The sequence below is a fragment of the Hemitrygon akajei genome, chromosome 2 (genome assembly GCF_048418815.1).
Source record: "Hemitrygon akajei chromosome 2, sHemAka1.3, whole genome shotgun sequence".
Taxonomy (NCBI): Eukaryota; Metazoa; Chordata; class Chondrichthyes; order Myliobatiformes; family Dasyatidae; genus Hemitrygon; species Hemitrygon akajei.
Window position 1 is genome coordinate 196,917,706 of NC_133125.1, and position 24,229 is coordinate 196,941,934.

Sequence of the window (24,229 nt, forward strand, 5' to 3'; positions counted from 1 at the left end):
TTGGTGTCTCCACAACGTTATTGTGGGCTCCGTATTTCTGACCCCTCCAAGGGCAAACCACATTGCTCTGCTCTTCCTCGTCTCAGGTATGGACATTCTCTCTTAATGTGTCCCTCTTGGCCACAGTTACAGCATTTAATTACTCCACCTTCGGTTCTCCCTGTTCCAGTTCCTCTGCCCTTCCCTGCTCCTTCATAGCATGGCAGGGAGACCCTTGGGGTGGGTCCCCCAACCTCCTTTCTCCAGGCAGGTGCCTGACTTTTAACAGTCATCACCTTCCCATTCGAGAGTTTAGTTGGTCTTTGTATCTCCTTTTCCCATCCTGTACACATTTTCCTCAGTAGCCGTGCCTCAGTGTGTGTGGGATCAAACATTCCCTGTGCCTTTTTAGATTCATCGGTACGGTGAGACCCCAGTGTCCTCAACCATCTATTTGAGGCCACTGGTCCGAAATGGTCCTGCTCTAATGCTGTCCCATACACCCCTTGGAACACAGTCCATAAATGGGATGTAAATGCAGTTACCTCCTCTGGCTAGTGCGTTTACCGGGTCCCCTCTGTTAACTCCCATAACAGTCACTGTTGCGTTTTTCATTTCCTCACTTCTTGTTGTTTATCTGTCGATGTTGAGTGTATATTTGGGTGTAAACACATTGTAACCAGTTTCCTTTCCTCCGAGTCGTCGAGGCCGTGTATTACTCTCTGATGACTAGTTGCTCGGAAAAGCTCTCGAGGATGGTCTCCGAGCGCACGTCCCGATATCCTTAGCAGTATCTCTAAGCTGCTGTACCCCGAACGGAGTGGTGTATGTTATATTCCGATTTTGATTTGCTCCCCCTGTCTGACAGTAACTAGGGGTGCCAGTCGTGCAGACGGTAGCACCGGCTGTCGTCGGTAAGGTTACGGTGGGAGTTCCTCAGGAGATGGTGCTTCGTAATTATCGTAACCATATCTAGTAGTTTTATCTGCTAAAGTAGCTTTATCTAATGAATATCTCCCTTTTCAGATCCAAAAGCACGTATTATTCCTCGCAAGTTGGCCCTGCAGCTTTTGAATCTGCTTTCAACACTTTGCATGATCTCCAGTGTTACTCGTCCTTTCCTGTGCTGATTTCTGAATCACATTCAGAGCCGTCTTTAAATCAGCACTCTGTTTCTTTAATCCTTCCGCTTCATCCTTCACCGGTGTGGCTGCTTCCTCTAGTTTGCTTTTCTCTCTAAGTAATTTCTGACACTTCAACTGAAACTGGTTCATATCATCGTCCATACTTCTCTGACCCTGTAAGTCAGTAACCCTTTCGCTAAAGGTTTCCACCTCCTTACTGAGCCTTTTGTGTTCTTCCAATCTCTCTCGCTCCGCTTCAGATTTTTGCTGATACTCTAGAATTTCCTGTCATAACCTATCTCGCTCGGCTTCTGCTTTATGCCGACATTCATTTTCCGATTCTAATCTATGCCGTTTGTCATAATTCTGTTAAATTTGATTCTATCAGATCCTCTATTAAACAGCCAACTGTTGTTGGTTTTTGCAATTATTTAAACTTCCTGCTCGACAGCTCCCCTTGGGCGATTTTCCACAGGGCATCACCAACAGTTTCCCCTTCACAACCAGGGTGACCGACAAACTCCTCATGTTGTGGCCACTTCCCCAACACGTATTTCTGGAGGTATCCCCTCCAATCAAAACAATCCAAGTCCTGTGGACTTGTAGAATTTCCTGAATTCTTCATCCTGGGTCAGTAACTACTAACTACCCAGTCCCAGATCTCCGTACCTCACCCACGTGGTCCGACTCGAGTCTCCCGCTGATTTATCCTCGAGCCCACCCAGGGATGCCAATTCTGTTACAAGAATCACCCCTTGTAATAATGATCAGTGAGGCACTCGTGTTTCCCAACAAGTAACTTGTTGTCTCAACTAAAAATCACGTGGGTTCACAATCTGACTCCCTGTTTGCACCCGACTGGAACCCCTGACCCTCCACAAACAGTCAATGAAGAGAAAAGCTATTACCCGGGAAAGGAGCCTACGCTGACCAGGTGTTCCCATGATTTCCACAGCTCTTTCCGATCCTTTGTAGGGGCCACTCCACGTTGGAGGGCGATGCAACCGGTTGGAATGATACATCTGTAGATATTTGCGAGAGTCTTTGGTGACACACCAAATCTCCTCAGACTCCTAATGAAATTAAACGCTGTTGTGCCAGTTTTGTAATTGCAACGTGGATCCTGAGACACGTTGACACCTAGGATCTGATAAGGTGGCAAGGCTTTAATTTTAAGCTCTGAAAACTCATAATACGGAGAGGAAATTGCTAATTTCCACTGTTTACTCACCTGCCACCTCCCACTGCCTAAACAGGTCTCACTAGGATTAAGGGACACCTGGTATTTTGCCAGTCCTGGAGTGCAGGGAGATGCGTTCAACATGCTCTGTCGGTTGTTGAACCTAACGATGCATTTAAGATTAAGTTAAAGATTGCTTAATGTAACTTCCAGAACGCAAGTGAAAAGGAGAGTGAAATAATTGTTACTCTGGATTGATGCAGCTCAGAACACTAAAAAACAATAAATATAAACAAGGTAACTTATTGATTGTATGTCCATAAAGTGACACTAGGGACAGGAGTGTCTGAACATCAGGTGACTCTGACAGGAAATGATCAAGTTGTGATGGTTGGGGTTTGTGGAGAGACGTATTAGTGGGTGGAGGTGTTGATCAGCCTGACTGCTTGGGGAAAGTCACTGTTTTTGAGTCTGGTGGTCCTGACGTGGATGCTACGTAGCCTCCCTGCCGATGGGAGCAGGACAAACAGTCCATGAGCAGGGTGGGTGGATCCTTCGTGATGCTGGCCCTTTTCCTGATCCTTTCTGTCTCTATGTCCTTGATGGTGGATAGGCTGGTGTGGTGTGAGTTGAGCAGGTTTGACTGCCGTTGTGGAGGCCTCCTGTGAGGTTTCTGTACCAAACAGTGCTGGAAGTTGTTAGGACGCTCTCTGCTGTGCGACCTGAACATATGAAATGATCATCTTTAATCTTCTGTCATTTCGGGCTGTCTCAGCCTGAAATATCGACGGTTTACTCCTCTCCGTGGACACTCAGCCCAACTTGCTGAGTTCCTCCACAGCTTTGCGAGTGTTGCTCTGAATCCCCAGCACGTGTAGAATTATTCTTTAATCTCCCCCACCCTCCTCTCCGGAACAGATCACTCTCAGGTTACGGGACACACGGGGTTTCGCCAGCCGGCAGACGCAAGGGAGAAGCACGGCTGTGAGATTAATAAGTACCTTCCCCAGGAATCCATTCTGGCCTGGGCCGCGCACCTGACCGAAGACGAACGGACGCCGGCTTATCAGTCAGGCCGCTGGCTCAGCACGCACCTGCACACCCGCGACCGCTCCTTCAGCGTGAGCAGTCTGCACCGCGTGGTGTCGGAGCCCGCAGGAGAAGAGGATCCTGCGCCTGTGCAAACCTCAGGTACACCTGCCCTGGTCCTGCTGGGGAGCCCAGTCGGCAGTGACGGCTTGTCTTGCTGTGGGAGGGGGGGTACCGAGGGGAGTCAGTGTGGGAGGGGTGGTACCGAGGGGAGTCAGTGTGGGAGGGGGGGTACCGAGGGAGAGTCAGTGTGGGAGGGGGGGGTACCGAGGGGAGTCAGTGTGGGAGGGGGGGTACCGAGGGAGAGTCAGTGTGGGAGGGGGGGTACCGAGGGGAGTCAGTGTGGGAGGGGTGGTACTGAGGGAGGGTCACACTGTGGGAGGGGTGGTACTGAGGGAGGGTCACACTGGGAGGGGTGGTACTGAGGGAGGGTCACGCTGTGGGAGGGGTGGTACCGAGGGAGAGTCACGCTGTGGGAGGGGTGGTACCGAGGGAGAGTCAGTGTGGGAGGGGTGGTACAGAGGGAGGGTCACGCTGTGGGAGGGGTGGTACTGAGGGAGGGTCACACTGTGGGAGGGGTGGTACCGAGGGAGAGTCACTGTGGGAGGGGTGGTACTGAGGGAGAGTCACACTGTGGGAGGGGTGGTACTGAGGGAGGGTCACACTGTGGGAGGGGTGGTACCGAGGGAGAGTCACTGTGGGAGGGGTGGTACAGAGGGAGGGTCACGCTGTGGGAGGGGTGGTACTGAGGGAGAGTCACGCTGTGGGAGGGGTGGTACTGAGGGAGGGTCACACTGTGGGAGGGGTGGTACAGAGGGAGAGTCAATGTGGGAGGGGGGGTACCGAGGGGAGTCAGTGTGGGAGGGGGGGTACCGAGGGAGAGTCAGTGTGGGAGGGGTGGTACTGAGGGGAGTCAGTGTGGGAGGGGTGGTACTGAGGGAGGGTCACACTGTGGGAGGGGTGGTACTGAGGGAGGGTCACACTGTGGGAGGGGTGGTACTGAGGGAGAGTCAGTGTGGGAGGGGGGGGTACCGAGGGGAGTCACGCTGTGGGAGGGGTGGTACTGAGGGAGAGTCAGTGTGGGAGGGGGGGTACCGAGGGGAGTCACGCTGTGGGAGGGGTGGTACTGAGGGAGAGTCAGTGTGGGAGGGGGGGTACCGAGGGGAGTCACGCTGTGGGAGGGGTGGTACTGAGGGAGAGTCAGTGTGGGAGGGGTGGTACAGAGGGAGAGTCACACTGTGGGAGGGGTGGTACTGAGGAAGGGTCACACTGGGAGGGGTGGTACTGAGGGAGAGTCACGCTGTGGGAGGGGTGGTACTGAGGGAGGGTCACACTGTGGGAGGGGTGGTACTGAGGGAGAGTCACGCTGTGGGAGGGGTGGTACCGAGGGAGAGTCACACTGTGAGAGGGGTGGTACTGAGGGAGGGTCAGTGTGGGAGGGGTGGTACTGAGGGAGGGTCACACTGTGGGAGGGGTGGTACTGAGGGAGGGTCAGTGTGGGTGGTACTGAGGGAGGGTCACACTGTGGGAGGGGTGGTACTGAGGGAGGGTCAGTGTGGGAGGGGTGTTACTGAGGGAGGGTCACACTGTGGGGGGTGGTACTGAGGGAGGGTCACACTGTGGGAGGGGTGGTACTGAGGGAGGGTCAGTGTGGGAGGGGTGTTACTGAGGGAGGGTCACACTGGGAGGGGTGGTACAGAGGGAGGGTCACACAGTGGGAGGGGTGGAACAGAGGGAGAGTCACGCTGTGGGAGGGGTGGTACTGAGGGAGGGTCACACTGTGGGAGGGGTGGTACAGAGGGAGGGTCACACTGTGGGAGGGGTGGTACTGAGGAGGGTCACACTGTGGGAGGGGTGGTACTGAGGGAGAGTCTCAGTGTGGGAGGGGTGGAACAGAGGGAGGGTCACGCTGTGGGAGGGGTGGTACTGAGGGAGGGTCACACTGTGGGAGGGGTGGTAGTGAGGGAGGGTCACACTGTGGGAGGGGTGGTACTGAGGGAGGGTCACACTGTGGGAGGGGTGGTACTGAGGGAGGGTCACACTGTGGGAGGGGTGGTAATGAGGGAGAGTCACACTGTGGGAGGGGTGGTACAGAGGGAGGGTCACGCTGTGGGAGGGGTGGTACTGAGGGAGGGTCACACTGTGGGAGGGGTGGTAATGAGGGAGAGTCACACTGTGAGAGGGGTGGTACAGAGGGAGGGTCACACTGTGGGAGGGGTGGTACTGAGGGAGGGTCACACTGTGGGAGGGGTGGTACAGAGGGTGGGTCACACTGTGAGAGGGGTGGTGCATTGTGTGTGATGCTGAGGGGGGGTGTAATATCTCTGCTCGTCTCCAGCTCCCCTTGCTGATGGTGGCTCCCTCCTCTCTGTCTCCTGCAGTTGTGCTGAATGTCTTCAGCCGGGTGCCTGAGGTCAGCGCCAGGCAGGGTCAGGACGTGCTGCTGGACTGTGGCTTCACGCTGGACCGGTCGATGGGAGTCGCGGTGGAGTGGCGTTACCAGTTCGAAGGCTCCGGGCACGTGGTTTATGCCTACAATGGACTGCAGGACCGCGTACATATAGCGCAGGAGGGTGCGGAACTCCTGCTGGACCTTCTCCACAGCCATGGGAACGCGTCCCTGGTCCTGCGCAACGTGCGCCTACAGCAGGATGGCACGTACATCTGCACCGTTTATGCCCCCAACCTGCAGGCTCAGCAGGCTGTTAGCCTCCACATCTTAGGTACGTCCCCCCTTCATTGCCCCCGCCCCTCTGTCATCACCCCGTACCCCTGTGAGTGCAATGGCGAAAGGCTTTTCCATCGTTAGAGGGGCAGAAAGTGGATACTGTGGGCGTGAACAGGACACTCGGGTGGGATGTTGTTTCCGAGCGGTGCCTCGGATTAGGCTCACAGCGTTCCAAAGGGGAGGGCTGGACAGCCGCAAGTCGTGGGACGTATTGTTACCAGCAACGTAGGTAGTGGGTCCTGTGGAGAGGATATAAAGAATTAGAGCAGAATCTGACCCCACAGGACATCCCTAAACCTGGGGCTGAACGTAGAACAGGAACTGGCCCTTTTGCCTGTCCGTTTTGTGCTGAATGTGGTGCCAAATTAAAGTAATCACTTCTGCTTTCTACACCCTGTATCTTCTCCTCACACCCATTTCCTCCATTGTCATGTGTCGCTCTCTAAAAGCCTTTTAACCACCGCTATTGTATCATCTGCCGGCTGGTGGCGCAGTGACATCAGCACCAGACTCCGGAGCCAGGGTTCCCGAGTTCCAGTCCAGGTCAAGCCGCTCCCGGACACCGGAGTGGCTTGAGTGCCAGGTTGAGTGTCGGCCTCGTTTAAAAAAACACTGCGCTTGAAAAGGACACGGCGGACCTCTCACAGAATCTTTCCTCACGTCAGGAAATGTAGACGAGAGCAGTGGAGATGATTCAACGATAACTTTAATAATAGATCACAAACTAAACTTAGCTCGGGAGAGTGAAAACTGGGAGGAACTGGTGGAGTCCGGTTGGATCACTGAGTGAACAAGGACTGGGGGTGAGTCTGGAGCGAGTGGTGGGTGAATCCTATTGGCTGGGTGGCTGCTGGCAGGTGCCAGTGGGAGCAGGACTGACTCCACCACTGCCCATTCCAGACACCCAGAACTCTCTGTGTAAACAAACACTCCGCATATCATCTTTAAATTATCCTTCCTTCAGCTAAAAACTATACACTCTAGTATTTCACCCTGAGAAAGACAGTCATTCAGTCAGCTGTTTGATTACTGATTGGGTTGGCATGCATGGGCCTGTCAGTGCTGTACCATTCTCAGTACACCTTGTGTGTGACAATCCTGAGGAGACACTGCATTGCACGTTCTGAGGCACTTGACGAGGACCAATCAGAAGAACTTGGGTTTAAGGGGAGCAGCCATTGTGCGAGTGTTGGGGTTTGGCTCATTCAGGCTTCCCTGAGGAGAGATATTGGTGTTAGGTTGATCTTTTTAATGCACATCTAGAGCACGATAGTGGGATGACTGACAGGACAGCGGGATGACTGACAAGATAGCGGGATGACTGACAGGATAGCGGGATGACTGACAGGACAGCGGGGTGACTGACAGGACAGCGGGATGACTGACATGACAGCGGGGTGACTGACAGGACAGCGGGATGACTGACAGGACAGCGGGGTGACTGACAGGACAGCGGGATGACTGACAGGACAGCGGGGTGACTGACAGGACAGCGGGATGACTGACAGGACAGCGGGGTGACTGACAGGACAGCTGGGTGACTGACAGGACAGCGGGATGACTGACAGGACAGCGGGGTGACTGACAGGACAGCGGGGTGACTGACTGGACAGCGGGATGACTGACAGGACAGCGGGGTGACTGACAGGACAGCGGGGTGACTGACAGGACAGCTGGATGACTGACAGGACAGCGGGGTGACTGACAGGACAGCTGGATGACTGACAGGACAGCGGGATGACTGACAGGATAGCGGGGTGACTGACAGGACAGCGGGGTGACTGACAGGACAGCGGGGTGACTGACTGGACAGCGGGGTGACTGACTGGACAGCGGGGTGACTGACAGGACAGCGGGGTGACTGACTGGACAGCGGGGTGACTGACTGGACAGCGGGGTGACTGACAGGACAGCGGGGTGACTGACAGGACAGCGGGATGACTGACAGGACAGCGGGGTGACTGACAGGATAGCGGGATGACTGACAGGACAGCGGGGTGACTGACAGGATAGCGGGGTGCTCCTCTTGCAGGGTGTGGGAAGCTCCGATGATGGTGACCCCTGCAGGAAGTGCATCCAGCTGCAGCTCTGACAATCCGCATTGAGGAGCTGGAGCTGGGACTGGATGAACTCCGGATCATTCGGGAGACTGTGTGATTGATAGACAGGACATACCGGGAGGCAGTTCCTAAGGTACAGGGTGACAATCAGGAGGGGGAAAAGGGATAGGCTCCCTGTGGCCACCCCCCTCAACAACAGGATACTGTGGGGACAAGAAAGAGATTCCTGGATGAAATGTTGCCTCCCGGGTGCCAGGGTCAGGACATCTCGGAACTAGTTCTCAACTTTCTTAAGTGGGACGGTGAACAGCCAGAGGTCGTAGTTAATGTAGGTACCAATGACATGGGTAGGACAAGTGACGAGGTTCTGCAAAGGGAGTTTGGTGCTAAGTTAAAGGACAGAACCTCCAGGGTTGTGATCTCAGGATCGCTACCTGTATCACATGTTAGTGAGGCCGGAGCCAGGAAGATTATACAGTGTAAAACATGGCAAATTAGTTGGTGTAGCTTCAGATCTTTAGATCATTGAGCTCTCTTTCAGGGAAGGTGGGATGTGTACAGAAGGGGTGAAGGGGCCAGAGAGAGTCACAGAGATGGGGAGGGGTGAGGCAAAGCAGCACTGAGTTCATGGACCCTATATAGATTACGGAGGAGATGTTTGCTGTCTTGAGGCAGATTAGGGTGGATAAATCCCCAGGGCCTAACGAAGTGTTCCCTCAGACCCTGTGGGAAGCAACTGCCAGAACTGTAACGGGCCACAGCAGCTATGAGCTACAGGAGAGGTGCTGGAGGATTGAGGGATAGCTAATATTGTTCCACTGCTTAAGAAAGTTATTGGAAGGAGCTCTAAGGAACTGGATAGACAGGGGCTGATTAGAGGTAGTCAGCAGGGCTTTGTGCGTGGTGAGTCGTGTCTAACCTATCTTAGAGTTTTTCAAGGAAGTTGCCTGGAAAGTTGATGAAGGTAAGGCAGTGGATGTTGGATACATAGACTTTAGCAAAGCCTTTGACAAGGTTCCGCTTGGGATGTTGGTCACGGACGTGAGGTAGTAAATTGGATTAGACATTTGCTTTATCGGAGAAGCCAGAGTAGTTATAGATAGTTGCCTCCCTGATGCGGGGGCGGGGGGGGGGGAGTTGCTGTGACTAGTGATGTTCCATCAGGATTGGTGCTGGGTCCATTGTTGTTTGTCATCTATTTCAATAATGTGGATGATAATGTGGTAAACTAGATCAGCAAATTCGTGGATGGCACCAAGATTGGGGGTGTGGTGGACAGTGGGGAGACTATCAACGTTTGCAACAGGATGTGGACCAGCTGGGAAACTGGCAGATGGAATTTAATGCAGAGAAGTGCGAGGTGTTACACTTTAGGAGCACCAACCAAGGTAGGTCTCACACAGTGAGCGGTAGATCAGAGGATGTGGGAATAGAACCCATTGAAAGTGGTGTCACAGGTAGATAGGATCATAAAGAAAGCTTCTGGCATGATGGCTTTCATAAGTCAAAGTACTGAGTACAGGAGATGGATGTTATGTTGAAGTTGTACAAGATGTTGGTGAGGACTAATTCGGAGTATTGTGTGCAGTTTTGATTACACCTACAGCAAAGATGTAAATAAGGCTGAAAGAGCCCAGAAAAATATTACAAGATGTTGCCGAGTCTGGAGAACCCCTGTTATAGGGAAAGGTTGAATATTCCCTGGAGCATAGAGATTGAAGGGAGATTTAGTGGGGGTACACAAAATTCTGAGGGGTGTCGATAGGGTAAGTGCAAGCAGGCTTTTCCCACTCAGGTTGGATGACTAGAGGTCATGGGTTAAGGGTGAAAGGTGAAATATTTAAGGAGACTGCGAGGGGGCGGTTCTTCATCTACAGGGTGGTGAGATGGTGGAACGAGCTGCCAGCGGAAGTGGATTTGATCATTTAGGGGAGCTGCGTGGATGGGAGGGGTGGAGGGCTGTGGTCCTGGTACACAGAACAGTTTGTCTCAGACTAGATGGGCTGTTTCAGTTCCGTTCCGTGTTTCTGGTTGTCTCACTGCCCCTGCGTGTCTGTGCAGAGCCACCGACACTGGTGCTGAGACCCGACCCGCTGTACCTGTATCCGGACCAGGCGCAGGACATCCTGTGTGAGGCACTGGGCTACTACCCGCTGGACGTCAGCATGACGTGGACCCGCAGGGCCCCCGGTAACGGCAGCGCAGAGGTGCTGCCCAACAGCTGGCTGAACGGACACAACAAGAACAGCGACGGCACCTTCAACGTGACCGGCGTCATCTCGGTCCGCCCTACCGCCGCCGATCATGGCACCGTCTACACCTGCCACGCGCAGCACGTCTCCATGAAGGGAGGGGTCAGGAAGAGCCTGACACTGAAGGTGGCAGGTAAAGACCACAGCCCTCCCGCTGTCAATACCGCCTCTCCCACGGCGTGGCACTCTCTCCTCTGCCCTCCCCGCAGTGCGACGCTCTCCCCCACCTCCCCTCAACCACTGTTCCTCTCTCGGAGCAGCGGCCCCCTTCCCCAGCCTCGGTGTTCCTCCCGCTGCGTAGTCCTCCTTTCATGTCGGCCCTTCCACAAAACTAAACCTATTGAGTCTTGTCTTTTCCATTAGTTTTAAACTTGTGAACTTCATAATAGGATGGATACTTTCTTAAAATGTGTACAGTGCAAGAGCATAATGCCATTTAAACACCAGAGAAGGTGTCAGGCCTCATCAGTCTTTATCCTGAAGGCAAAAAAAACACCTAATCTAAAGTCTAGCTCAAACTTTTTTAGATAAGGGGCCAGAACTGCTCACAACAGCCACTCGGTGAGGCTTCACCAGAGCTTTAGAAAGCCTCAACATTACACCTGCTTTTACATTCTAGCCCTCTCATAATGGAAGATAACATTGCATTTGCCTTCTTTACCACCAACTCTTCCTGCAAGTTAATGTTTAGGGAATCCTGCACGAGGACTCCCAAGTCCCTTTGAACCTCGGAGTTTTGAATACTCTTGCCCTTTAGAAAATAGTCTGTCCTTTCATTCCTCCCACCACAGTGCCTGGCCATAAATTTCCCAGCATTCCCCTCCTCTCTTTCAGGCTCTGCCTGTCTGCACTGTCTCCCCTGCCCCCCACCCCCCCCCCCGCCCCTCCAGTGTCCCTCCTCTACCGCCACTGGTCCCTCAGTGCTCCCTCAAGACCCTGCATTCCCAGCCCTGATTCCGAGACCGTTTCCTGTTCGGAGGGGCACACATCCTGTGCACCCCAGCTGGAGTCTGTGCCCATGAAGGGTCTGTGGTGGGAAGCTAAATCTGCCTAATGTCTCCACAGGAGTGTCGGGACCCTCAGTGGAGGACGCGGTGGGGATGCTGGTCTGTGCCTTTGTCCTGTACGGAGCTCTGAAACTGCTGTACTGTTTTGTGTTCCCGCAAGGTGAGCTCCTGCTGCCGTCGGCTGGGGCTGGGGGTGGATCTCGACGGGGAGAGCGGGAGCTGATCCCTGTACGGACAATCCGGCTTGTGTTCTTTAAGCCCCTACACCCCTTCCTGTCTCTGTGACCCCCTCCAGCCCCCAGACTGCTCCCTGTCTCTGTAACACCCCCTACCTCCGACCCCCACACCCCTCCCTGTCTCTGTGACCCCCCAACTGAACCCCACACCCCTCCGTCTCTGTGAACCCCCAACTCCGACCCCGACACCCCTCCCTCTGTGACCCCCCAACTCCGACCCCCACACCCCAACCTGTCTCTGTGACCCCCCAACTGAACCCCACACCCCTCCGTCTCTGTGAACCCCCAACTCTGACCCCCACACCCCTCCCTGTCTCTGTGACCCCCCCCAACTCCGACCCCCACACCCCTCCCTGTCTCTGTGACCCCCCCAACTCTGACCCCCACACCCCTCCCTGTCTCTGTGAACCCCCCAACTCTGACCCCCACACCCCTCCCTGTCTCTGTAACACCCCCCAACTCTGACCCCCACACCCCTCCGTCTCTGTGACCCTCCAACTCTGACCCCCACACCCCTCCCTGTCTCTGTGACCCCCCACACCCCTCCCTGTCTCTGTGACCCCCACACCCCTCCCTGTCTCTGTGACCCCCACACCCCTCCCTGTCTGTAACACCCTTCCAACTCTGACCCCCACACCCCTCCATCTCTGTGAACCCCCAACTCTGACCCCCACACCCCTCCCTGTTTCTGTGACCCCCACACCCCTCCCTGTCTCTGTGACCCCTCACACCCCTCCCTGTCTCTGTGACCCCCCACACCCCTCCCTGTCTCTGTGACCCCTCACACCCCTCCCTGTCTCTGTGACCCCCTTCCTGATGTGAGCAGTTGCAGACCGTGCCGATACCCAGGGTCACTGCGGGGAGGTGGGGGTCAGAATAATCATCTGTGTCTTGTCCGTCCTGCAGGCTCTGCACTCAGTGTTGGGACAGAGGATGGAGAAAAGGTAACTTCAGAATCAGATTTAATATCGCTGACATATCTTGTATATACATGTATGTAAACAATCAAATGAAATAAGTCGTGCCCATGAGAGCAGTGAGGAAGTGTTCATGGGTTCATTGTCCATTCAGAAATCTGGTGGTGGAGGGGAAGAAGCTGTTCCTGAAACATTGAGTGGGTGTCTTCAGCGTCTGTACCTCCTTGATGGTAGCAATGAAAAGTGGGCATGTCCTGGGTGATGGGGGTCCTTAACGATGGATGCTGCCTTTTGTTATTGGCATCTCCTTTCGAAGGTGTCCTCGGTGCTGGGGAGGCTGGTGTCCATGATGGAGCTGGCTGAGTTTCCACCTCTGCAGCTTTAGCCAATCGTGTGCAGCGACTCCTTCATATCAGACGGAGATACAACCAATCAAAATGTAGGAATTAGCATCTCTGAAACACCCCTCCCCGTCTCTGTGATTCTCACCAGCCCCCGGTCCCCGCACCCCTCCCCGTCTCTGTGATTCTCCCCAGCCCCCGGTCCCCCCACCCCTCCCCGTCTCTGTGATTCTCACCAGCCCCCGGTCCCCGCACCCCTCCCCGTCTCTGTGATTCTCACCAGCCCCTGGTCCCCGCACCCCTCCCCGTCTCTGTGATTCTCACCAGCCCCCGGTCCCCACACCCCTCCCCGTCTCTGTGATTCTCACCAGCCCCTGGTCCCCCCCACCCCTCCCATCTCTGTGACCCCCTTCCTGATGTGAGCGGAAGGTGTGGTGGTTTACAGTAACAAACCAAATCTCTAACTCCTGATGAAATACAGCAGCTGTCGTGATTCTTTGTATTTGCGTCAATATGCTCAGCCCAGGATAGATCTTTAGAGATGCCCCCCTCCCTGTATGAAGTGATTGTCCATACCTCGCAGCATCTGAAGACAGGCGGTGGAGGGGCAGCTGCCTCTTTGAACCTCTGTGGTCTCCGGTGAAGGAGATCCCTCGGTGCGATGGGGAGGCAGTTCCAGGGTTTAGACCCAGTGACGTAAGACAGAGGAGCAGAATTAGGCCATTCAGCCCATTGAGTCTGCTCCGCTTTTCTATCATCATTGATCCCAGATCCCACACAACCCCATTCAGCGGCCTTCTTGCCACAACTCTTGATGCCCTGACCAATCAGGGCACTATCAATTTTACTATAAATATCCTCGTTATATGCTGGGGATACATTCCTCACAGTCGACACATAATGTGAAATCGCATAATGTGAATAATTATTTGTGGAGAAAGTAGGGATGCGTTCCAGAGGGCTTCCTAAATATGTTTTATCTCTAATTTATTCACATTTTCATACCAACACGACACAAAAGCAGTACCACAAGGCACATTCGTATTATATTTCATCAATTTAAGGTAATATTCAATGTAATAAATCATAGGAAGTTTACATACTATAGGGTGTACAGTACTCACCAACAGTGGCAGGTGTGTTCGCTGCGGGAGATGAGTGGTGGTTGTGGTGTCGGGCAGCTTTACGTGGATAAGGTGGATGGTTGTGGTCGTCAGGATCGTATCAAGCACAGCAAGGGGTGAAGGAAGACTCTCAGAACTCAGAACTGCCGGCAGCAGGAGATGACACCGGTTTGAAGAAAGTGGTGAGGGTTGTTTGCTTGGCAGCATTTTGTTTTTCAGCATAAATTTGCTTGTAGGGAAGAAGGGTTGACGGCAGGGAACGACAGAAATGCTGATTCTGCTCTAAACTTGGGTCCATGTCCATCGCCATTTGTGCCAAGTGTTCCGACTTCCACCATTCCCTCACCGTTGGTAAACTCCCGGGATTTTCAAAATCATCTGTTGCTTGCAGCATCTGAGAGATAGTTCTCCGTAAAAAAAAAAATGCCATGAATGTGGATCACACCTTGGTCGAGTGGCTGAGTCAGCGATGTTGTGTTAGGCGGCAGGAAACGCACTGTTATGTTAGGAGGAATACTGTCTAAATGTTTAGGATGGGCTGGCACGTCATCAAGCAACAAAAGAACTTCAAAGGCAAGATCCTGTTCCCGGCAGTAGCGTCCCAGAGCTGTGTTACCTTCACCTGACGCCGTGCTGTTTATAATTTCCACCTTTTTTTCAAGTGTTAAAGCGGTTCTCTGCCGCTCGGCTGATGGCCCAAGACATGACATCGGGCGCTTAGGAGGCATAGTTAAATATCTCAAGCACAAAATCACTGCACTGTAGGTAAAACCAACAAAAGTTTAAGAGCGGAAAATCGCACATCCACGCCTTGCCAAAACCAATGCGAGACTGGCGGGAGTGAGACTGTGAGACACGCGCACGCGACTAGTATTGGAGGGAAAGCGGTGCTCCCCGCATAACTGAGAGTTTTGGACGCATATAAGGAGATGTTGGTAGAAATAGGTTCCTCGCATAACTGTGAATCCGCATAGTATGAAGACACACATAACCAGGATAGGGTGTGTCCACGGTCTTGTCCTCCACAGCTCTCTGCGGCAGAGCATTCCACAGATTCACTGCTCTCTGGCTAAAAAGTTCCTCCTTACCTCTATTTTAAAGGGTTGCACCTCAATTTTGAGGCTGTGCCCTCCAGTTCTGGATACCTCCACCAGAGGAAACACCCTCTCCACATCCACCCTATCTAGTCCTTTCAACATTCGGTAGGTTTCAATGAGATCCCCACACATTCCTTTAAATTCCAGTGAGTACAGGCCCAAAGCTGCCAAACGCTCCTCATGTGTTAACCCCACTTTAAATGATTCACATAATATTTTTTTTACCCTTGCAATTTCTTAACTCTACCCACAAAGATTCAACATTCTCTGATCCTATGTCACCTCTTTCTAAATATGTAATTCCACACTCCCGCCTCTGCCTCCCTGCCTGTCCTTTCAATACAAAGTATATCCTTTGATATTAAACTCCCATCTCTGGACTTCTTTCAGCCACGCCTCAGTGACGCTCACAATGTCATACTGACCCATCTCGAATTGCACCACGAGTTCATCCACCTTATTCCAAATGCTACATGCATTTAAATACGACATCCTCAATTCTGCATTCTTTACCCTTCTGAATTTTGCCTCTGTGGTACGAATTAACTCTTTGCTCAGTCTGCATTTGTACCCAATCATTGGCTTGTCCTTCCTTACAACATGTTACACCCAGCCATCATCTACTTGTAGACCTGCTGGCTCAGCCTCAGCTCGATCGTACTGGGTCTCATCCCCCTGCTGTACTAGTTTAAACCACTCCCAACAGCTCTAGTAAATCTGCCCGCAAGAGTGTTGCTGCCCCTCGGATTCACGTGCAACCTGTCCCTTTTGTACAGGTCATACCTGCCCCAGAATGTTCCAGAAATTCAAGTTACTGCCCCCTGCTCCAATTCCTCAGCCGTGTATTTATCTGCCACCTCATTCTATTCCTGTCCTCACAGTCGTGTAGCACAGGCAGCAATTCTGAGATTACTACCCTTGAGGTTCTGCTTTTCAACTTCCTCCCTAACTCCCTGTAGACTGTATTCAGGACCTCCTCCCTTTCTCTGCCCATGTCATTGGTACCAAGACGTACCACAGCTTCTGGCTGCTAACCCTCCCTTTTCAAGATATTGTGGACGCAATCAGTAACTTCGCAGTCCCTGTCCACTGTCCAATCAAAACCTCACGTTGAAAACTGGCTGCTCTTTTACGCTCCGCTCCGGACCTGCACGGAATGACGTCAGGACTGTAGGGCCCTCCCGGTGGTGCTGTTCACCTGCAGCATTGAACTGTTCCACTCAGTACAGACTCTTTGGCCGTCAACGTTCAGCTGACCCTTCGAGCCACTCCAAGATCAATCCAACACTTCCTTCCCCAGGCGGCCCTCCACTTTTATCCAAAAGTTCAAAGTAGATTTAGTATCAAGGTACACATACGTCAACCTCGAGATTCATTGACAGGAAATGCAAGTAAACAGGATAGAATCAATGAAATAGCACACCCAACAGGAAGGATAAACAGCCAATGAGCAAAGGGCAACAAACTGCAAATACAAAAGGAAGAAAAGAAAGGAAATGATTGATTATTAAATAAATAAGCAATTAATATGGAGACGAAGAGACCTTGAAAGTGAGTCTATAGGCTGTTCAGTTACGGGGTAATTGAACATGGTGTGGCGCGTGGCCAAGTGGGTAAGGCGTCAGTCTAGGGATCTGAAGGTCGCTAGTTCAAGCCTTGGCTGAGGCTGCGTGTGTGTCCTTGAGGCTGAGGCTGCTGTGTCTGGGTGGTGGGGTATCAGATGACAGATGCGATAGAGCTCCATGTAGATATAATCGACAGTGGGGAGGTCTTTACCTGTGACGGACTTGGCCATATCCGCTATTGTTTTGCCATTCAAAGGCATTGATGTTCCCTTATCAGGTGTGATGCAGCCAGTCAGTACATTCTCCACCACAAATCCAAAGTTTCAGATGGCATGCCAAATCTTCACAACTTCTAAGGACGTAGAGGCGCAATTGTGCTTTCTTTGTAATACAGATACTCTGAACTGATAACACCAGGGAATATCCACGTGCCTTATAAATGTCCCAAATACGTTTCTGCCACTGTCATCACCCCTGGCTGAGTGATCCATGCACACACCGCTCTCCATGTAAAATAAAACTGTCTCTGACTCCCCCCCCCCCCCCCCCCCACCATCCTTCTCTCCAATCACCTTTGAGTGAGGGAAAGGAGTTTGCAGGAAGGGTAGGGTTTTTACAGGGAGGGAGGGAGGAAGTTTGTGTTTGTGAGGTTGAATCTGTTTACATGCTGTTTATCTCTTTCTAGGAGAAGAGTCAATAACCTGTGGAGTGCTGCTGAGGCTGGGGGTACGTACAGATGGGGTGTATTGGGGGTGGGGGTGTGATGGGAACCTCCCAGTTCCTGTAGAGACCATCCACCGTAAACCATCCTGTCAGCTCCATCCTACTATTGAACAGTGCACTAGCTGATCAGCTCTGCCCTACCAATGGCCGCCAATAAGAACGTAAGAAATCGGAGCAGGAGTCGGCCATCCGGCCCATCGAGCCTGCCCCACCATTCAATAAGATCATTGCTGATTTGACCATAGACTTATTCTCACCTACCTGCCTTTTCCCCATAACGCTTAATTCCCCTACTATGCAAAAATCTATCCAACCTTGTCTTAAATATATTAACTGAGGTGGTCTCCACTGCTTCATTGGACAGAGAATTCCACAGATTCACCACTCTCTGGGAAAAGCAGTTCCTTCTCATCTCTAACCTAAATCTATTCCCCTGAATCTTGAGGCTATGTCTCCTAGTCCTAGTCTTCTATGTCTCACCCACCAGTGGAAACAACTCTCCTGTCTCTATCCCGTTCATAATTTTATGTTTCTAAAAGATCTCCTCTCATCCTTCTGAATTCCAGTGAGGACAGTCCCAGGTGACTTAATTTCTCCTCATGGTCTAACCCCCTCATCTCTGGAATCAACCTGGTGAACCTCCTATGCATCACCGCCTCATATCCTTCCCCAAGTAAGGAGACCAGAACTGCACACAGTACTCCAGGTGCGGCCTCACCAGAACCCTGTACAGTTGCAGCATAACCTCCCTGCTCTTAAACTCAATCTCTCCAGCAATAAAGGTCAACATTTCATTTGCCTTCTTGACAGCCCCTGCACCTGCAAACCAACCTTTTGTGATTCATGCACAAGCACTCCCAAGTCCCCCTGCACAGCAGCATGCTGCGATCTTTTTCCATTTAAATAATCATCTGCTCTTCCATTTTTCCTTCCAACGTGGATGACCTCGGAATTAGCAACATGGTACTGCATCTGTAGACCCTTGCCCACTCACTTAACCTATCTATATCTCTCTGCAGACTCTCTGAATCTTCTGCACAATTTGCTTTTTCCACTCAATTTAGTGTCATCAGCAAACTTAGATACACTACACTCGGACCCCTCTTCCAGATCGTTAATGTATATCATGAACAGTCGAGTGTCCAGCACTGACCCCTGTGGCACGCAACTCACCACTGATTGCCAACCAGAGTAACATCCATGTATCCCAACTCTGCTTTCTATTGGTTAACCAATTCTCTATCCATCTTTGCATCCCTTTGGATATGTCTTTTATGTGGCATCTTATCAAACGCCTTCTGGAAATCCAAGTAAATAACGTCCCCTCTATCCACTGCGCTCATTATATCCTCAAAGAACTCCAGCAAGTTTGTCAATCAGGACCTGCCTTTGCTGAATCCATGCTACATCTGCCTGATTTCTTTCCAGATGCCTCACTATTTCATATTTAATGATAGGTTCAAGCATTTCCAACTACAGATGTTAAGCTAACTGGTGTACGTTACCTGGCTTCTGCTTACATCCTATTTTTTGAACAGTGGCATCACATTCACCATCTTCCAATCTGCCAGGACCTGCCCAGAGAGTTATCACCAAAGCCTCAGCATAACCTCTGCCATTTCTTTCAGTACCCTGGGATGCGTTCCATCAGTACCAGGGGCCTTGTCTGGTTTTGGGCCCACAAGTTGCCAGGCACCATCTCTTTAATGATAGCTATTGTATCGAGGTCCTCACCTCCCATCGCATCCATATCATCTCTCTTCGGCCTGTTAGATGTGACCTCCACTGAGAAGACCGACACAAAATAGTCATTCAAAGCCTCGGCCATTTTCTCATTACCCAATATCAATTCCCCCTTCTCGTCCTCCAGGGGGCCTACTTTGGCCACCCTTTTCTGCTTTATATGATCATAAAAACTTTTACTCTTCGATGTTATATTTTGTGTTAGTTTATTTTCATAATCTATCTTCCCTTCCTCAGTGGTTCTTTGTTGCTTTTTAAAGTTTTCCCGATCTTCTGGTTTCCCACTACTCTTGGCGACTTTGCACACACAAGCTTTTAGTTTGATGCCTTCCTTTATTTCCTTAGTTATCCATGGCAGGCTCTCCCCACCTTTACTGTCCTTGCTTTTAACTGGAATATACTTTTGTTAAGCACTGTGAAAAATCTTTCAAAGTCTTCTACTGTTCCTCAACCATCCCACCATATAGCCTGTGTTCCCAGTCTATCCTGTACAACTCTTCCCTCATCCCATTGTAGTCTTCCTTGTTTAGGCAACCTGTCAGTTCTGCCCAACAAATGGCCATCAATAAATCAGCCTGTCAGCTCCATCCTACCATTGGCCAACAGCAAAACTGGCCTATCAGCTCTAGCCTACCATTGGCCATCATGTCCCACCTTACCCCTGGCCCCGGCAGAGACCAGTCCGGTCATAGTTGAACATTGGAGGCCGAGGAGGCACAGGCGTGGATGTAGTTGCTGGGAGATATTCCCCAGTTGGGGCTCAACCCCACAGTAAGGGGTCACTTGGGTCAATGGGGGAAGTGAGGATCTGCCGTCGTGGGAAGAGCAGTGTTTGGAAGTCTCTCTGCCCAGGAACTCACTACGTATTCCTGGTAGGGAAGGACCAGGATTTGGTCTGTTGGGGATGAGGTGATGTGTACAATCGTTGGGGGAAGGGAGGTATGTCCACATACCACAAGAAGACACAGCAGAATTAGGCCATTCAGCCCATTGAGGTTGCTCCACCATTCCATCATGGCCAACTTACATTCCCTCTCTCAGCCCCATTCCTATGCCTTCTCCCTATCACCCTGGATGCCCTGACTATCAACCTCTGCTTCAAATGAACCCAAATGACTTATCCTCCACAGTTGTCTGTGGCAATGAATTCAACCTATTCACCACCTTCTGGCTAAAAAAATATAATCCTCATCTCTGTTCTAAATGGACGTCTCTCTGTGCTGAGGCTATGTCCTCTGGTCCTAGACTCCCTCACGACTGGAAACATCTCCTCCATGTCCAATCTAACTGGGCCTTTCAATATTCAGTAGGTACCTGTTTCACTGTATTTTAAATGTTATTAATATACCTGACTCAAACACCTCCGCGAGCAGCTCATTCTGAAAACCTCCAGCTTCGGGGTGAAAAAAAGTGGCCCCTCGGATTCCTATTAAATCTCTCCCCTTTCAGCTTGAACCTTTGCCCTCTGGTTCTTGATTCCCCAAACCTTGGGAAAAGATTGAGTGTGTTCACCTGATATTCTCATTCTCCTAAACGTGGAGCATCAGATTAAATCCCTGGAGGAGAACCAGGTTAGCTGTGTGAACGTGGAGCATCAGATTAAATCCCTGGAGGAGAACCAGGTTAGCTGTGTGAACGGCAAGCATCCCAGCACAGACTCAGCAATTGATCTGAAAACATGAGTGTGGAGGCCGTGAGGGTGGTCTCTGCACTGGACCAGACCCACCATGGGTGGTCCCAACGTTTTGCCCACACCCCTATCTCACCCTGCCACACAACCGACCCACCACAGTGAGATAGTTCTCTGATACAGAAAGGAAATGCTGGAGGAACTTGAGTCAGGCAGTGTCTATGGAGAGGGAGTGCCCCTGGGCTGCAGAAGCGGGCAGGTGACCGGTAACACCAGGAGGGGGTGGGGGTGTGAGAGGGACAGTCTGAGATAGAATAGGGTGAAGGAACAAAGAGAAAGGAATCTGATAGGAGAGGTGGGGGGATGAGAAAGAGAAAAGGGGGAAGGAGGGAGGGCAGGAGGGGAGTCAGAATGAGGAATGGAGAAAGATTGATGGGGAGAAATTACCAGAAGTTTGAGGAATCCATCTTTATGCCATTAGGTTGGAGGCTACCCAGATACAATATAAGGTGTTATTTCTCGAACCTGAGTGTGAGGCCATGGATAGACGTGTCCGAACGGGAGGTCCAATTGAAATGGCTGGCCGTCAGGAAACCTCGCCTGTACTGGCGGACGGAAAGGAGGAGCTCGCTGAAGCCATTGGCTTTGTAGCTTTGCCACGGTTATTTGTGCCCTGCCTCCTTCACGCGCTCTAGACTTCCACCGCATTTCCTGCCCTCTGTTGGTGTCCTTTAACGGGCGTTGTCTGTTCCAGGTCACCCCAACCCGCACAGTATGTACAGGAGGAAGAGAGAGCACCTTATTCTGCTGTATAATGTGTGTCTTTCATGGATTCGGCCAAGAACCCTGTTAAACTGCAGACTGTTAATAAATGTGAGTCTTTTGTGGATTGGGCTAAGAACCATGTTTATGGCGGACTGTTAATAAATGTGTGTGTGTTTCGCGGAACGAACTGTCTGTGTTAAACGCGGACTGTTTGCAAGATGTATATAATTTTCTACATTGTGCACCAAGCAGTTTTCTAAATTGTTGCGGAATAAAATGCTCTACTTTCACACCTGTCTGGACTGGGAATTTGATGGTGTATCAGGAGCTTGTGCAGACGCTGGAAATATGGAGCAACACACAGTGTTGCTGGAGGAGCTCGGCCTCAGAATCAGAACCGGGTTTAGTATCACTGACCTATGTTGTGAAATTTGGTGCTTTGTGGCAGTGGTACATTGCAAAATGTAAAATAAACCCTAAACAACAATAAATAAATACCTGTGATTTATAGTTCATACCAGGACCGGTGCATTTTGGCCAAATTAGCCGAGGTTTCATTGGAAAGAAAAATAAAAACAATGAGAATCAAGTTATGTATTTGAATGAAATACAGAACAAATTAGAAACTACTCTGGTACTTTCAAACTGTGTATCAGTTCCTAATAGTTCTCAGCTGAGGAATACCTGCAGTGTACAGAATGAACAAGATCAGTACAGACACCAGGCCAGATGATGGACTGCTTTCATACAACGGTGTCCACAGTCTCATCCTCCAAATCTTCATTTTCATTGTAACATTTAAGATGACTGTTGACAACTTTGAATTCTTCTTAGTTCCTAACTTGTTGAAATAGTGAAGTGGTTTCATTTCCACTCCCAGCCATTTCTGGCATCTCCAAGCCTGAATGCTTGAAACCACAGTGAGCGAAACGGTTCTGAATAGTCTTGCTGCTTATTTTTCACTGACTCTCAGCGACACAAATCTCTGCTTTTTGAACACAAACACACAGAATGGACACTGTTTAAAAACTGTTTGCTCTGATACGGTGCATGCGTCTGATGGCCACACCAGTGCATGCGTCTGATGCTGGTTAGAACTTGCAGTTCTGCAGGTCTGCTGCCCTAGTTAAGTGGCAAAGTTCCCAAATAAAGGAAGGGATTCCCAGCTATTTTCTCAATTTGTTTTTGTTCTTTTAGAGTTTTGTTTTTTAAGAGTGGACTCCCTGACGGTGGTGTCTGAAAAGAGGATGCTGTCCAAGTTGCATGCCATCTTGGACAATGACTCCCATCCACTCCATAATGTACTGGTTAGGCACAGGAGTACATTCAGCCAGAGACTCATTCCACCGAGATGTAACACTGAGTATCATAGGAAGTCATTCCTGCCTGTGGCCATCAAACTTTACAACTCCTCCCTCGGAGTGTCTGACACCCCGAGCCAATAGGCTGGTCCTGGACTTATTTCCACTTGGCACGATTAACTTATTAATATTATGGTTTTTTAATATTGCTATATTTCTACACTATTCTTGGTTGGTGCGACTGTAACGAAACCCAATTTCCCTCGGGGTCAATAAAGTCTGTCTGTCTGTTACCCCAAATCAGGCTGTCCTGATTAACCAATGGCCCAATTAACCGGAATCCACTGTATGTATAATATAAATAAATTAAGCAGTGCAAACATAGTGAGGCAGTGTTTATGGGTCCATTGTTAACCCAGAAATCTGACGGCAGAGGAGAAGAAGCTCTTCAGGCTCCTCGATGGTGGCAGAGAGGCCAGAGCATGTCCAGGGTATTGTGGGCCCTCAATGATGGACGCTGCTTTTTGAGTTTTCTCCTTTTGAAGATGTCCTGGATGCTGGGGAGGCAAGTGCCCATGATGGAGCTGAATGAGTTTGCAGCTTTTCCCAAACTTGTCCAGTGGTCCCTCCGTGCCAGACAGCAATGCAACTCATTAAAATGCTCTCCACGGAGCATCTTCAGAAATTTGTGAGTCTCCTCAAATCTCAGATTCCTAATGAAATAGCCTCTTTTGTAAATGCATCAGTATGCTGGGCCCAGGGTAGGCCCAGGAGGCTGAAACTACTCACCCTTTCCACTTCTGATCCCTCGATGAGGACTGTTGTGTGTTCCTTCGACTTTCCCTTCCTGCAATCCACAATCAATTCCTTGGTCTTACTGACGTTAAGTGCAAGGTTGCTCTTGGAACACCATCCAAGCAGCTGATCTGTCTTGTTCGTGTACACCTCCTGTCACCATCTGAAATTCTCCCAACAATGTTTGTGTCATCTGTAAACCTATAGATGGCATCTGAGATGTGCTTAGCCACAGAGTTGTGGGCGTAGAGAGAGCAGGCCAGAGAGCTAAGCACTATAATTGAGGTGCACTAGTGTTGATTGTCAATGAGGTGCAATGGTATTTCCGAACAGCACTGAATGGGGTCTCCTGGTGAGGAGGCCAAGGACCCAGTTGCAGAAGGTGGTACAGAGAACCAGGTTTTGGAGCTTGTTGATTAGAACTGAGGGTATGATTGTGTTGAACACTGAGCTGTAATCAGTAAACTGCGGCCTGACGTAGGTATCGCTATTGTCCAGGTGATCCGAGGCTGAGTGAAGATCCACTGTAGACCTCTTGTGGCAATCGGCAAATTGCAGCGGACCCAGGTCCTT

The 24,229-nt window shown here is 51.0% G+C and overlaps 1 protein-coding gene across 3 annotated transcripts in view; it reads left to right on the forward strand.

The window, feature by feature from the left end:
• LOC140719843 (tapasin-like) overlaps positions 1-21,850 on the forward strand; it is a 28,088-nt gene extending 6,238 nt beyond the window's left edge. For 2 of the 3 annotated variants that reach the window (XM_073034764.1, XM_073034780.1), the window contains exons 3-9: positions 3,202-3,474; positions 5,754-6,095; positions 10,222-10,545; positions 11,478-11,579; positions 12,562-12,599; positions 17,385-17,425; positions 21,550-21,850. In XM_073034764.1, the coding sequence (XP_072890865.1) occupies positions 3,202-3,474; positions 5,754-6,095; positions 10,222-10,545; positions 11,478-11,579; positions 12,562-12,599; positions 17,385-17,399 (1,094 nt within the window). In that variant the 3' untranslated portion in view covers positions 17,400-17,425; positions 21,550-21,850. The other variant, XM_073034771.1, reaches the window with a different exon arrangement.
• Positions 21,851-24,229: the final 2,379 nt, after the last annotated feature.